Below are 16,490 nucleotides of genomic sequence, written 5' to 3' on the forward strand. Positions count from 1 at the left end.
ATCACTGGATATTAATACATAAATACATAAAGAATAAATATGATTTCATCTCTTAAGACAATTGATCAAATAATGTGCAATGAGTTGGAATTGGCTGAATAACACAGAACAGTTCAGAATATTATTATATATACAGTTTGCAGCTGCAAAATACTGCGTGGGTTCTTTGCAAATGTCTGCTCATTATTGAAAACATGTGTTTCTTTTTTTTTTTGTAACCTCTTCCTCAATCACTGAGAGAAACACACACTCGCACAAATCTCCCATGAATACTGGACACAGAGTCATGCACTTTCTCTTGTTTCTAATGACCGCTCGTGGGAGTGCAGCGAAACAGAGATGGAGAGATCGCAGACAGATGTATGCACAGGTGCTCAGACACAGAAATAATGGACTGCTATTCGTCAGATCTCATTGTTTCAGAGTTCAGCCTTTCTGACTTCTCTTTATTTAAGAGCTGGAGGCAATTGTACTGAAGAGAAGACTTCACAAACTGACTTTACAGTGGACATGGACAAGAACTGTCTCATATATCAGACTCCAAAGAACCAATCAACATGCCTAAACGTCATGACAGTCAAGACTTCAGAAGATCAGAAAAAGGGTTTTCTTTCTCAATCCTTCAAGTCTCATCCAAAGTCTCCACCATCATTCCAATCCCGAAGAAGCCGTCTCCATCCTGCTTTATTGACTACCGTCCAGTTGCACTTACCCCTATTCTCATGAAGTGCTTTGAACGGCTAGGTGGGTGGGAGGGGGGGGGGTCACCAAAAGTGGATATACATCGACTACAAAGTGGATATACATCGACTACGCCACCCGGAATATACCGAGAAATAACAGCCCTACGAAAGGACACACAGGTTTGTACTGGTAGACAGTATAAAACATTTGCAATTTATTTATACACAGTTAAAATGGTTCAAACATTGGGTGTACAATATAAAACATGCCTAATACACAAGTCTACCAGTTACAAAATTACCAGAAGGAGAAAAATGACCAGCGGGGGCCTTTTTGATATTCACCTCACACCATACACCAAACCACACAATTGTGAAAGCAATACAATTGGCCAAACACCACACTACTCCAAGTGGACACACTAAAAGTATAAAACCCCCGCTTTAAAAGTTCCTACTCATAAATCACATAATTAACTGGTATAAACTAAGACATTCCTATCACAACAAGAGTTAAACAGTTACACAACAAACACTAAAAACAAAGCAGCAGTGCAGTCATACTGATGTACATTCATCTTCAACCAATGTACTGGAAACCCCTGGATGTGTAGTTACTCCGAGAGAGAATTTCAATGTAGCAAAACGCATGGTCGCTTACCACACGAGACCACGGCTGCTAGCATGCTGAAAAAGGCCTACTTGCTACAACACAACAGGGAGATGCAACAAACCCTATCCTTTGTCCATGACTTTCCAAAATGATCTAGTATGTTCTAGTGATCTAGTAAATGATCTAGTATCTAGTATATCTAGGATGTTGCATCCTGGGTAATCAAACCATTCCCTTTTTAAAAGGATCAATCCCACCACTGATAAGTTCATTGGATTTAAACAATTTTAACCAATGACAAAGGAGTAGGAACACTTATAGGTTCCCAGGCTGGCATGACATCAACCAATCATACCTGGGCTATACCTTACCCTGCTACACATATCAGTACAACTACTCGACCGATGATGCCATCTCCACTGCCGTCCACTCAACACTCACACATCTAGAGGAAAAGGACTCATACGTCAGAATGGTGTTCATAGACTTCAGTTCAGCATTCAACACAATCATCCCTCAACAGCTCATTCACAAACTGGTCCAGCTGGGGCTCAACACTTTACTGTGCAACTGGCTGTTGGACTTTCTGACTGAAAGACCTCAGGCAGTACGGGTCGGCAGCAACACATCACACTGAACACTGGGGCCCCCCAAGGATGTGTGCTGAGCCCCCTCCTCTTAACTCTGCTGACCCACGACTGCACACCGTCACACAACTCCAACCTCTTCATTAAGTTTGCGGATGACACGACTGTGGTGGGTCTCATTAGCAACAAGGATGAGACAAACTACAGGAGTGAGGTAAGCCGCCTGGCCGGGTGGTGCAGTGACAACAATCTCTCTCTGAACGTGGAGAAGACGAAGGAGATTGTTGTAGACTTCAGGAGAGCACACACTCAGCACGTTCCTCTGACCATCAACGGTGCGACTGTGGAGAGAGTGAGCAGCACCAAGTTCCTGGGTGTGCACATCACAGAGGACCTCTACTTGACTGAAAACACAGCAGCACTGGCCAAGAATCACACTGGCCAAATCACAGCAGCATCTCTACTTCCTCTGCAAACTGAGGAGAGCCAGAGCCCCACCCCCCATCATGTACACCTTCTACAGAGGCACAATCGAGAGCATCCTGACGAGCTGCATCACTGTGTGGTATGGCGCCTGCAACGCGTCCTGCTGAAAGACTCTGCAACGCATAGTGAGAGCGGCTGAGAAGATTATTGGTGTCTCTCTCCCCTTCCTCCAGGACATTTATGGAACACGTCTCACCCCAAGGTGATCCCACTCACCCTTCACACAGCTTCTTCAGTCTGCTGCCATCAGCGAGGAGACTGCGGAGTCTCCAGGCCAGGACCAGCAGACTGAAGGACAGCTTCATCCACCAGGCTGTCAGGAAGCTGAACTCACTCATTAACTTGCCCCCCCCCCCCCCTTTTCCCCATGCAACATTGAACTCTGAACTGTAGTCCTTTACTATACTGGTTTGCACTCTGTCTGCCATGTGTCTTGTGCTGCTTTACTTATTTTTCTTTTTACATGACCTATTTGTATAGTTGTACTTTATATTTTATTATCTGTATTTAATGTTCTGCTGTTAATGTTATCTGTGTGCACCGGGGATCTGATAGTAACACAATTTCAATTCGCTGTATGTATGTGCTGTACATGTGGAAGAATTGACAATAAAGCAGACTTGACCTTAAACTTGAAAGTAGACGAGATCTCTCACTGACCAGATCACATCCTAACAATCCATACATTACAATATGTATTTAATAAGAAATTTACGATGATAAGACGACTGTTGTAATGTAAAGTATGTACTGGATATAATAATAATTTAATACCTTGAACATTTGCTGGTTAACTTGTACAACTTGTAATAATGTTAAACAACATTTTACATTGAAATAATTGAAAAACACATTCAATAATCAGAAGTCTGTGTTGGCTAACATGCTAAATCACATGTACACTAGCTATAATTTAACTGTAGTGTGCTATTTGATATTACATATATTTAATTAAATGTATATTTAATGTATTATACCGCAAATTCATTACAAATCTGTAATTAAAACATCCAGGTCATGCAAGTTTCAATTAAAATTGCATTAAAATGTATGCTTTATAATACAAAAGCTTTAACTTATGTATATATTAACCATAACTGAAATTTCGAGTTGTACTAAGTCCCCACTTATAACATCAACGTTATCAAGTGTTCAAAAATGGTCCAAAAAAGTATTTTTCATTAGTTCCACTCAAATATAGTGTTTTAAAACGTGTCTTTTAAAAAGTGTGCTAAAGTATACATCTTTTTCGCAAGAACAATGGTTCATATTTCATACTTCATTCACAGAAACCTGTGCCAAGTTAAGTTGAGTTCACTTGTAAGGTCTAACGAGCAAGATTTAGCTCACTTGATGTTGCAATGTAAAATCTCTTTTCAGAAAAAAACCAATAAATAAACTCTGAAGTTATGCGCTATACGAATGTGAAACTTCATCCATATGTGCTTAGCATAAATGAACCCTTCTCACTGCGTACGTTCAGTGAAGATTTCTACCCAAAAAGGGTTTGTTATCTAAAGACGAGCAGCTTAAATGACTAGCATTACATAGCTAGTACTTTATCTTACGTTAGCTGTTATCTTAAGTATGCCTGTGAAATCATCTGTGTCTTTGATAACTTTGTCAGTCTCCTGTCCTGCAGAGATTTACATTTCACAGCCACGCTAAAGGTCTCTACTTTCATTTATTCATAAAGCCCTTTAAAACTACAATGAAGACCAAAGTGCTGGACAGAAAGAAAGAAAGAAAGAAAGAAAGAAAGAAAGAAAGAAAGAAAGAAAGAAAGAAAGACTGAACTGATTTGAAAACTGAAACTAACCATTTTAATTTACAATACCCAAAATAGTGCACACTTTCTTTTTTTCTTTTTTTGTGCCAAATTTCTGTTGTGAATCAGGTTGATTCTTTTGAACTGTCTCTTAAAAAATGTGACTACTGGTTCTCAATGAATGTAAACCTTAAAGGAATGCATGCAAGTCATCCAGCTCGGTCGATTATGCTCTAATGAACACAGTCCCTGTATGAGTAAAACATAAAGCGCTCCAGACCACTAAAACCTGACTGTGATTTGAGTTTAAAGACAGACTCTACTACTGGCAAAGAGCCACAACCATTTCTGCCATAACACAGTGGAGCGGGGGGAGCAACTGCTCATTATCCAGCTAATGAATTAAAAGAGAGAGAGAGAGAGAGAGAGAGAGAAACACATTTGACAAAGCCTTTGATGCTCTAACACAGACACGGCTTGGAGGGCCAGCTTTAACAATTGTACTTTTAGCATACAGTACTAAAGTTGGAACAACTAATTTTGTGTTTAATGCACTTTAATTGTTCAGAAGCAGTCCAACTAAAGATATACTGAAGTATATTTGATTGAGCTAAAGAGGAACTATTGCAGGTTTAAATATCTTGCATTTAAAGACCAATACTATTAAACGATTACAAAAACCTCATCAGTAGTGACATTAAAACACATTTTAGGCTTAATTTTAAGAAAAGCAGTACTCCAAGTATAGACAAGTGATATGTTTATTAGTATGTTTTGAACCATACTTATTAGGAAATACATGTATTTTAAACTAACATGCCAGTTTTTCCCCACTAGACAGAGCTCTTGATCATACATGACTGCCATCACAAACACCTCTGGCAAGACGAGAGCTCTACATTCACGAGCTGATCTTACACTGGTTATGAGATTCATCAGCAGCAGTCCACTCTCAAGACAATCAGTAAGCAGTCGGTAGAGAGCTCACAGGGACATCTGTCCTGCATTCCTGAGCAGATCAGAGCTGTGTTTAAACAGAATACTCAATCAGATCTCTCACTGTCCGCACATCAGCGCCGTCTGATCTCAGGCACACCAGCTTCCCAAGGGTGTAGAAATAGATGCGCTAGCAGAGATAAAATAAGAAGGGTCGAGTCTCTGGACGTCTGGAAATGAATTGGAAAGGACTGAGATTATTCATTTAAAGAGCAGAGAGACTTATGCGTCTCGCAGAGCATGAAAAAATCTGTCTACATTAAACTCATAAGCTGGCTGAAAGCTCAGAAAACCCAGAGAGAGCACAAGGGGGCGTTTACTTTTGCACGCACAACCTGTGTGAGCACACCTATACTACTCATTGTCTGGCACTGGCATACATTTACATCAGCCACATTCCCAGGCAGAGAGCCAGAACATGTTTGTGTGGTGATCTGAGCCTGTCTGAAGTGGTCTGAACTGCAGGTTAATGGGAAAACCTTGTGGGTTGAGGAGAAGCGGGTGATTTTCACACTTTCTGAACACATTACAGAATCCATCAAACACATCCAAAGGGGTGGTGTCTGATAAAAACACCCCATGACAGGTGCAAATTGATTTGTTTTGTTGATCCTCCCCCCAGCCATCAGCTTCTCCAGACTGATGTGGACACGGACGGCCGTTCCTGCCCTGTGAAAGCACTTCAGACGCTCTGTATCAGTCCATCCGTCGAGTTACATCCAATCATGCCTGTCTGCAATGTACAGCACTTGATAAGCATAAAGCAAAAACGATCTTCACTTCCACACAATGAGCCACTGAAGTCTGACCAGACGCTCATGATGTAGTTCACTGTATACTATATCATTTCAAATCCCAATTCCTTCAAATATCACAATGGTTCCAGTACATGTAGAATTCATCTGATATTTCCTCATAACTATTTCAAGAGTAACATTTTTACTGAACCTCAGCGGGAAAAGCCTCCTTCAGTCAATATTTCATCCCAAACATGTGACTCTGGACAACATTTTTCTTTTATGCCAAAAATTATTAGGATATTAAGTAAAGATCATGTTCCAAACATATATTTAGTAAATTTCCTACCATAAATATATAAAAACTTAGTTTTTAAATTAGTAATATGCATTGCTAAGAGTTTAATTTGGACAACTTTAAAGATGATTTATACAATATTTCGATTTTTTTGCACCCTCAGATTCCAGATTTTCAAATAGTTGTATCTCAGACAAATATTGTCCTCCTAACAAGCTTATTTATTGAGCTTTCAGATGATGTATAAATCTCCCCTTCTGATGGTTTTGTGCTGCAGGGTCACACACCGGTTCTCAGCAGCTGAAAGAGTGAGAGGAAGTTTCCCGCAGCGTGTGTCACATCTGATCGTACCTGTGCCTCATTCAGCTTTTGTTCTCATTCAGTTCCTCTTGGTGATGATGCAGACACCCCCCACACACGTGCACACACATGCAGAAGGATGTAAAGAGTCTACTCACAGCCGCTCTGTGTTTCGGGGGATGTTCCCGGGCATGGTTTTGAGCCCCAGCCCGTGGCAGTCCACTGTGGTGCCGCTGCAAGTGCAGAGCGCAGGGCACGCCGCGGCAGCCTTACACAGCAGCAGAACCTGGATACACACCTCCACCAGTCTGCCTACAGAGAGCCCTCCTCTCGCACGCAACATCTTGAGAAGCATGTGCCCAGACTAGCTAGGAGAGAAGAAAAAAGCAGCTCCTGTGCTCTCACTTTGTGCTCAAACTCTCCTTCTCCTCTTCTTGGAGGAGTTGCTTTGCCGCTTCTTCTCCCGCCTCACTGCTCTGCTCAGCAGCGCTCTGCCGTCTGCTTGAAGAAAGGGGGATACGGAACAGCACAGGAACAAAAAATCTTACACACGCACACACACCCACACAGCAGTAATTAATCACAAGCATCTACAAACAGCAGTTCCCGGACTCCTCCCACCCAGCCCTGTTCTCCCCCACCCCTCGCTCAGGATCGCACATGGCACCCGCAGCGTCCTCAGGCCAAGTCCACTGCCCATACCCCCCTCCCCAAAAGAGCAGTGTGTAATCATGTTTTGGGATGGGGGAAGGTTACAAATGCAGTGAGCAAAATGACAGGGCCTTTGTGGAAGGCATGGAGGAGGACTTTTTTTTTGTCACTTGACTTCTTCATTGAAAAACAAAGCTTTGCTCAAGTTTGAAGGAGATCTTGTGAGTGTAACAAATTCATAACAACTGAAAGGTGCCACTGGAAACAGAACCCCTGTGTGTTCGGACAGTCATTTTTCTGCATCGAATGATGACATATATGTTGATTGTCTTGATATTACACTTTGGTGTTATTTCCTTGTCGGAAAGTTTAAAAGAATGAATGCAATGGGATCAAGCTATGTTGTGTTGACTTGCAGCACTAGATCTGTGGAATGCAAGGCATTGTCAGCATCCAGCACTTTATTGCTGTGCTCATACTGTACCAGCAAAAGGTCTAATTGTGGATAAATCAAAGCCCTAATGAAAACACGACTTCAAAAATCAATAAAAGTCCCTGTGGCAAGATATAAAACATTCAAAATCCACATAAGAAAGTGATATCTTCAAGCATTAAGCATGCATTTCAATCATAATTTAATCTGGCTTTGTTGGTGCTCTTGTGTGTCAGATTCAAATAAATTGTTATATTAATGCAAAGAACATAATGTGATGAATCAGCATTATGACAGACTGGGCCTCCCCGTCATGTTTTATATCCGTCCAGTGTAAAGTGTCAGCAACACTAACAATAAGCATGTGTCCATCTTAATGAAAGGTTTTTCTGGACAAAAGAACATGCTGAAAAGACTTCACACATCTGATTACTTCACACACATTCCTCCACTCCTCCCCCTTGTGGCTAAAATTGAACAATCATTTAGCAAAAGTTTCTTACAGTTGTTGGTTACATGCATTTCTTTATACTGACTGCAGCACAAAAACTCAAAACATTTTTTTTAACAACCAGCTAGAAATTTATTTAAATGACATAGACCTAATTTAATTTCCAAAAATGCACTCAAACCACCAAAACACCTTTTCTACCACTGAATATCCCATTCACAATAAGACTGAATATTTGTTGCAAATGTCCTTTGCAAAAAAGGATTGATAAGGTCCTTCACAATGAAAGAAAACTGACCAATGACACCAGATTTTACTGATGCTGCACAATGCCAAGACAGAAGAGGAACAGGAAATTGCCCCAAAATAATGTATAAAATATCTGCAGACCCATGTCTTTGCTCTTTTATTTAAAATGTAGTGTATGTAAATATTTTAAAAATATATACCATGTGTATGTATGCATATATATTTAATACATATACACAGAAGACACACATATATTATGCAAACAAAAATGTTTATTTAATCATTTGACAGCACTAAAAAAAATAAAATCTTTAATTTTTTTTCTTCTCAAATGTACAGCATATACAACAATAATTAGTACCCCCTCATTTAATACTATGTGTCTTCTACACTACACATTAATCTTTAAGAACATATGACAAGGGATCTGAGGCTACGTTCACACCGCAGGCAAATGTGGTCCAAATCTGATTTGAGACTCAGATCTGTTTTTCTGACAGTGTGAACAGAATAAACCCCATGGAATCTGATCTTCTCAATTCTGATCTGTGTCACTTTGTCTACGTTCACACTGTGATTCTGGAAACCCTGTTTGTATCATTGTTTTGCGCATGCGGCACAGATGAGAACCACAATCTGTTCACATTTTACATCTGATATTGGACATTTAACCTGTTAACCTTCACCCACCATCAACAGTTCCTGACTTCAGTGTGCTACACACACAATTTTGGTGTCTTTGGAAAGAAGAGCTTTGGGCTTTACTGTCAATCATCCAGAGTTGATAATGATCAAAAATATATAGTTATAAGGAAAAAGAAGTTATAGACAATGAAGTGTCTTGAATTTTTTTTACCACACTGAAAAAAAAAAATGTATTTAATATAAAAATACATGAAATCAGTCCTGGAGCAATCCATAATATTAATGGGTTGAAAGTCGCATGAGTTTCTATTTCAAATTTGAAAATGAATCGCACACCATGAAAAATTAGATTCCTTCAGCCCTTTTGAAAGAATTCCACCCCACGCCCCTTTTGAGGAATAATATTGACCTAATATATTGAACTATTTTAGTCATACATACCACTGCTGGTAATCATGCAGATACAGCCACATTCCTCACAAAACAGACACACATATGAAAAATGTTGAAGAAGAAAAAAAATAGAGATAAATATTTGTGCGAAAACATTGGCTTGCTTAGTTGTGTTACGATCGGAACCCAGAGAAACGCAGGAGACAAGAGATCCAAACGCAGTGTGGGTTTATTTGGGTAATCCAACTCAGAATCCAACATTCAGGGGTCAAAACCAAAATCCATCCAAACAAACAAACAAATAAACAGGAAAAGGAATAGGAACAGGAATATAACCCAGAAACTCTTTTTTCTGTACAGAACTTTGGTCAACTTTGGTTGTTGTAAAGTGCTTAACAAATAAAGTTGGTATGGTATGGTATGGTATGTAGATAGTTGATGACTTGCCTTTGCCCATGAATATAGTCGGTGACTTGACTCTGCTCATGAAGATCACCGGTGCCTTGCCTTTGACCATGAAGATCACCGGTGACTTGACTTGACTCTGGAGTGTCCACTGTGGCTGTCATCTTGTGCAGAGGCGCTGGACAAGCGGCCATCTTGTGCCATGACTCTGGGCCGGTGGCCATCTTGGGCAGTGGGACTGGGCTGGCGGTCCTCCTGTTTTTAGACCCCGGTCTACAATCGGCCAGACAGGTGTGGCTGGGGTATTCCACGGAGACTGATGTTGTAAATAGAATACAAACTCCCAAAAATTATAAGTGTCAAACTGCTCCATTTCATTTCGAGGAACTGGGTCATCCAGCCCAGTGTTGAAAGTGTCCTTTAGGGCCGCATCATTATATCCCATAACCTCAGCTAGGGTCCAGAACATTTGTGCCATAGCACCCACCTCAATCCCCTCTTGGCGGAGGTTGGTCAATTTGAGGTATCGTGCCCTTCGTTCCACCATACTGGCTGGGGAACGGGTATGGAGTCCCACACCGCTGGATCTCGACATGGATAGAGTCCTTCTGTTACGATCGGAACCCAGAGAAATGCAGGAGACAAGAGATCCAAACGCAGTGTGGGTTTATTTGGGTAATCCAACTCAGAATCCTACATGCAGGGGTCAAAACCAAAATCCATCCAAACAAACAAACAAATAAACAGGAAAAAGGAATAGGAACACGAACAGGAACAGGAATAGAACCATGGCCAATATGGTTTATCCATTTTGCAACGTGAACTGGAGGAAAGCAGGCGTTTTCTTCCCTATTTTTTATTTTTCTTTGCCATAATTCCACAAGTTTTCCCTCCTTCACTTCAGTCCACACTACACGCCGTGTCGCCATGGTTTCGTTTATGGTTTTGCGCACGCGCAGTGAGGGAAACGCAGAAAATCTGTTCGTAGCCCTGCTTCAATAGTGCGATACCTCACGAGAGGTGACCAAAATTTCTGACATGTCAGAAATCCATCAGACCAACCGATTGCCGGTCGGGAGAGGTTAATCGCCTCTCGTTTCCCCTTGTACACTGCACGAACACTGCACGACAAACGACACACGAAAATGCTGAAAATCGGCCCGACCCAAAATAGAGTCGCACGGGTCAGAATTCGGATGAATCTCAAAATCGGATGAAAATCGCACATTGTATTCCCGGCCTTAATATAGGGAGGATAATGACTAACAAGTGAAGACACCTGAGTGCAATTAACAGGAGTGCAATTACTGTGATGAAGGGACAAGGCTTTGAGGGAATTGTAGTGCCTACGGAGAAGTGCCTATGGGGAAGTGAGACCACTAGTGGAGGCTCAGGGAAACAGAGACCAGACAGCGTGACAAGTTGTGGAAACTTCATTACCAGCGATATCGTTGACTTGATTGCACAGATACTATTTAAACTGAACTGAACTGGATGATAACCGAATTCATTAAATCAATGATGAACTGCCTTTTTGCTTTACTGACACACTATTTTCCTACTTAATGCTTTCCAGTTACTTAGTCTAAATCTGTACTGTTAAAAGCGCTATATACATAAAGATGACTTGACTTGACTTTTGGATGTTGTCCAGTGGACCCTTACCTTTCTAACTAAACCAGGATTAACAGCTGTGGATTTGTTTATGACTCATTACGATGAATCTGGTATGTACAGAATTTAAATTATACGTTATATGTTTTGATGTGTACTGTACAAATTTAGCAAATATATTACTTATAAGCTTACCACTGAAAAAAAAACAACGGTCTGTCATCAATGCTTGAGGCTTAGACCTTTGCAAAAATAATTTGTAAAAAAAAATATCCTGTTTTATCTATTCATAAACACTGACACGTGCAAACATAGAGCCTTCAGTGCGCTGACATCCAGGTGCGGGTTAAAAGGTTAAAACAACAATATGAAGAGCTATACAAAGAAATCTAATCTGAGAAAAAAATTGAATTCAGCACTAAAGCTCGCAGTGTGAACGTAGCCTTAGGCTTGCAGCCTGAATTAACCCTTGATTAATTTTTTGTTTCTTTTACTTTCATTGTTGAGTTCATCTTGATTGTCTCCCCAGGTGTTACTTGTTACCTTGTTTGACCCTGTGTAGCTGTACATTATAACCTTTAGTTTTTCCTGTGTTCCCAGTCAAGTCTTGTCCATTCATGGTGGTCTCATGTGTTTGCATTTTGTTTTATTTTATTATATGGCTGATTCAGAGCAAGAAATACCAACATGTTGACTTTGTGTGGCTTAAAATTAGTAAATTTTTTATGTTATATTATGTTTATATGTCAGTAAGGGATGCTCATATTGACCGTTTAACCGTTAACCGAAAGTAAATATTTTGACTGATGAAGAGGCCGATCACATCGCGTCTTTTTTGTGCTCAAGTTCATTATTTCAAATGTGGCATGTGCGCTCATCGTGGAAGAGACGCACTCACAATGCACTCGTTTTTTCCTGGCACGTCCGCACCTCATCGAGTTAAAAACAACAGCTTTTCAGAATAACGCTAGCGCACCAGGTCATGTGACAAGAACCAAAGCCTTGACATCACATCCGGGTGATAAAGTCAGTAAATTCGACTAAAACCACAAGCTTAACTTATGCTGTGCGAATGTGCCACATGAAATTCAGATTTGGGGTGTAATTTCTAAATCACACGAGGTCCCCAGATAAATAATCCAGTGTGAATTGGCCTTTAGTCCCCACTCCATCTCTGCCTTGGTCTCCTACTCCAATGGCTTTACCTTGGCCCCCAGCTCTGCCCTGGTGGTGTTCTCCATGTTATTCTGCTCTGCCAGCTCCTCCCTTCACCCTCATGGACCTAGCCCTCCATCTTTACCCCTGGTATACAACCATCTCCCACCTGGTTTTAATGTAGTGTCTGGAATTCTCTACTTGGAGTCTGTTAGTTTCTGTTCTTTAATTTTTGTCTGGAATGTCTTAAATTTGTCTTAAATGTTAAAAGTCTTTTTTCCCCTTGGTTTCCTATTTTCTGTTCCAGTTTTTAGTCCCTTTGAACTATCATTGATGGTTCTTGATTGTTTCTCCAGGTGTTCCTTGTTACCTTCCTTGCCCTTGTGTTTACAGTAAAAGCTTTGGTGTTTCCTGTCTCCCTGGTCGGGTTCTTTCCTTTCGTGGACATCTTGTGTGTCTGCTCTGTTTCCTCATATTTTGTTTCCTTGTTTTTTGATTTTGTATTTTGCTTGGAAGTATTATAAATTTTTGATCCAGACTTGTATTCAAGCTCTTCTTGGTTTCTAAGTTTAACTTGTGACACTGAGACCATTTCTCCATTTCTGTTCACACCAAATCTAGCTCTGTATTTATTAATTCTTTTCCAAAAGCTCTGTTATGGTCTCATTTGACTATAGGATCCAGTCCGGTTGAAAGTTTCAGTAATGTAGGGCAAATTGTGGATGTATGATATGTTCTTTGAAGACACCAAAGACTTTATATGGCTAACAAACTGTAGTTATGTAGGTGCTGTCTAATTATAGTTGTGGAGACCTTTTGACCTCAATACCTAACTAACATCTGCTACTGTTGGAGTTTGTTTGGCCACTCAAACGTCCTCCTCTCTGTGTGTGGGGCTGTTATGTGTTTGATATTATAAAGGCGATGATTGCACAACATTTAAATGAGATTTGACTGTAGCAGTGGGTGCAAATAGCAGAGGCAGCCAATGAGACTCTCTCAGTAATTAGTGAGAGCTGCAGTGTGTAATTTACAAGCAACATAAATAAGACAAGAAAATACAAACACAGAGGATAAAACAAGAGGAATTGGATTGAATCACACTTCTTCAGATTACCAAATTTGGAATATTAGTTCTCTCTCTCTCTCTCTCTCTCTCTCTCTCTCTCTCTCTATATATATATATATGTCAATGCTTTTGCATTCTCTCAGAGAAGTTCTGCATTGCATTCCCACAAGAAACTTTGCATTCGCTCATAAAAAATAAATAAATAAATACTTTTGACTGGTTAATCTCTTGTGCTAATGTAGTTTACAACAGTGATTTTGTTTGTTATTGACAGCTGTTTGGGGATTATTTCATGGCACCGTTTTTTTTTTTTTTTTTTACTTTACTGTTGTCACACCTTCATTCCACATGGACTTTTTCAGCACTATTTTCCCTGAGTTTGTTTGTTATGTACACTTATTAGTTTAATCTGTACTCTATCAGGAATCTCAGTTATTTCTATTGAAGTTCTACTGTTTCAGTTCTTGTTGTCATCTCTCTGTTGGATTTACTGATTAGATCAATAAAGATTGCCCATTTGTCTGAATCACCTTCTTCATGTCTGTTCATTCAACCCAACCGTGACAACTGTAGGCTACTAAAAGGCTTAAGAAGCTTAATGTCAACCTGTTTAATGTCTGTAAACAGTACATGTTCCTAACATCTGTTCCTAAAATCCACCCTCCTGCTGGGATCAGTATAATCCAGATTTTTTTTTTGGATCAAATGTATCCCAATCTACCTGAAACTTTTTGAACAACACAAACTGATAATTTGATCCAGATTAGATTAGTTTGATTTTGTAATCTAATCTGATTTCAGAATAGTTTTATTATTTTGTAAAAATACATTTTAAAGATTTTATCCAATCTGATTAGCCAAATTCCAATCAGATTACATTTGAACAACTGGCCCCATAATCCTAACCCGGGGTAAAGATTGAATAGAATGAAAATCATAACCCAGTATTCTGTAAACCTAAGTTTACAATGGCCTGGGTTTAACAGTTTTAAGCCTGAAAATCCTTATGAGAAAAACACAATATGGCATGTACACTCCAAGCTTTACACTGTGGTACATTTTCAACAAAATGTCCTGTGTGCTTTTCTGTGTTCTGCTTATATTTATATGCCTGATGAAGGTCACGGGACCAACTCGTCGTGAATCAATCTGTTTTTGGATACGCTTTTAAATACTGATAGTGTGCAGTATTATTCATTTATCATTGCTTTGATTATTCTTTTACCTCAGTCGTTCACAACCTGCAAGTGTTGATTTCAGAAATGCCTTCTTCATAGTGACTCCGTCACAAACAGAGAACCAACGGTATGTCTACTCATGCCTCATCCCTAGCCACAGAGCGGGACAGAGGCGGTTTTGAGGGAACTCGCCTGGTGATTTTCCGGGGGACCAGGGGAGGACACCGAGGAGAGAGTGGTCGAGAGGAGACTCGGCATCGCTCTCAACCATGGCCTCCCTTCGATCCGGGGCTTCGGTGGAATGGGTCAGAGCCACCGTCTCACCATGGCGGACGGAGAGGTGAGAAGGAGCGCACTGGTGGCGCCACTGCCCATGATGGCTGCCAGCCCCGCGCCACAGCACAAGATGGCCGCCAACCCAGCGCCGCTGCGGTGCATGGCCACCAACCCCGCACCTCGAGGCAAGATGGAAGCCAGCCTCACACCACAGTACCAGATGGCCACCAGCTCAGCGCCGAATTTCAAGATGGCCACTGATTCATTCCTACTAGAGTACTAGAAATACTAGAGTATTTCTCCACGCTGTCACAGATCCTAGAAGTTCCCAAGACTGTTCATGTCAAAGCTGCTGAGCCAGTGCCACAACTCAAGATGACTGTCAGTCCAGCGCCACAACACAAGAGAGCCGCTAACCCAGCGCCAATGCCCAAATTGGCCACAAGTCCAGCGCCACAGTACAAGATGGCCGCCAGTCCAGCGCCACAACCCAAGATGGCCGCCAGCCTAGCGCCACAGCACAAGATGGCCGCCAACCCAGCACCACAGCACAAGATGGCCGACTCAACGCCTGAGTCGCCAGTCAAGGTGCCACCGACTCGCCGTCATGGAGGGCGGAGGACGAGGAGACAGGCATCTACTGTTCCTCAAGGCCTGGAGAACGTTCTCGAGCGGGCCGCTGCCGTCCAGGGGGACGTTCCTGAGTGGGTCGCTGCCATCCAGGAGGACGTTCCCGAGCGGGCCGCTTCCGTCCAGGAGGACGTTTCCGAGCGGACCGCTGCCGTCCCCGAGGCGGTGCCCGAGGTGGTACCCGATGCTGTTCCGGAGGTCGAGGCGGTGCCCGATGCGGTTCCGGAGGACGAGGCGTTGCTCGATGCTGTTCCAGAGGTAGAGGCGGTGGCCGATGCTGTTCCAGAGACCGAGGTGGTGCCCGATGCCGAGGCGGTGCCCGGTGATGTTCTGGAGGTCGAGGTGGTGCCCGATGCCGAGGTGGTGCCCGAGGTCGTTCCCGATGCGGTGCCCGATGCTGTTCTGGAGGCTGATGCGGTGACCGATGCTGTTCCAGAGGCCGAGGTGGTGCCCGATGTCGAGGCGGTTCTGGAGGCCGAGGCGCCCAGGCGCCCTGACCACACAGTTGTGGTGGTCTTCCACTCCGCACTGGAGGGCTCTGGCTTTGACCATATGGCTGTGGGGGTTCTCTGCTCCATCCTGGGGGGCTTCCGCCCTGACCACACAGTTGTGGTGGTCCTCTGCTCCGCCCTGGGGGGCTTCCGCCCTTACCACACAGTTGTGGTGGTCTTCCACTCCGCCCTGGAGGGCTCTGGCTTTGACCACATGGCTGTGGGGGTCGTTTGCTCCATCCAAGGGGGCTTCCGCCCTGACCACACGGCTGTGGTGGTCCTCTGCTCCGCCCTGGTGGGCGCCTCATCATGCCCTTCGTGGACTTCTGTTTGATGTGTTGGATTCTGATATGTTTCTGTCTGTTCCCCTCAGTTAGTCTGG

The 16,490-nt window shown here is 42.2% G+C and overlaps 1 protein-coding gene across 1 annotated transcript in view; it reads right to left on the bottom strand.

The window, feature by feature from the left end:
* Window positions 1-7,036, bottom strand: part of LOC127970042 (slit homolog 1 protein) — a 68,502-nt gene extending 61,466 nt beyond the window's left edge. Inside the window, exon 1 of the mRNA XM_052572246.1 lies at window positions 6,627-7,036. Within this exon, the coding sequence (XP_052428206.1) occupies window positions 6,627-6,823 (197 nt within the window). The 5' untranslated portion in view covers window positions 6,824-7,036. The remainder of the gene's footprint in view (window positions 1-6,626) is intronic.
* Between the last annotated feature and the right edge of the window lie 9,454 nt (window positions 7,037-16,490).

This window comes from Carassius gibelio, chromosome B13 (assembly GCF_023724105.1).
Source record: "Carassius gibelio isolate Cgi1373 ecotype wild population from Czech Republic chromosome B13, carGib1.2-hapl.c, whole genome shotgun sequence".
NCBI lineage: Eukaryota > Metazoa > Chordata > Actinopteri > Cypriniformes > Cyprinidae > Carassius > Carassius gibelio.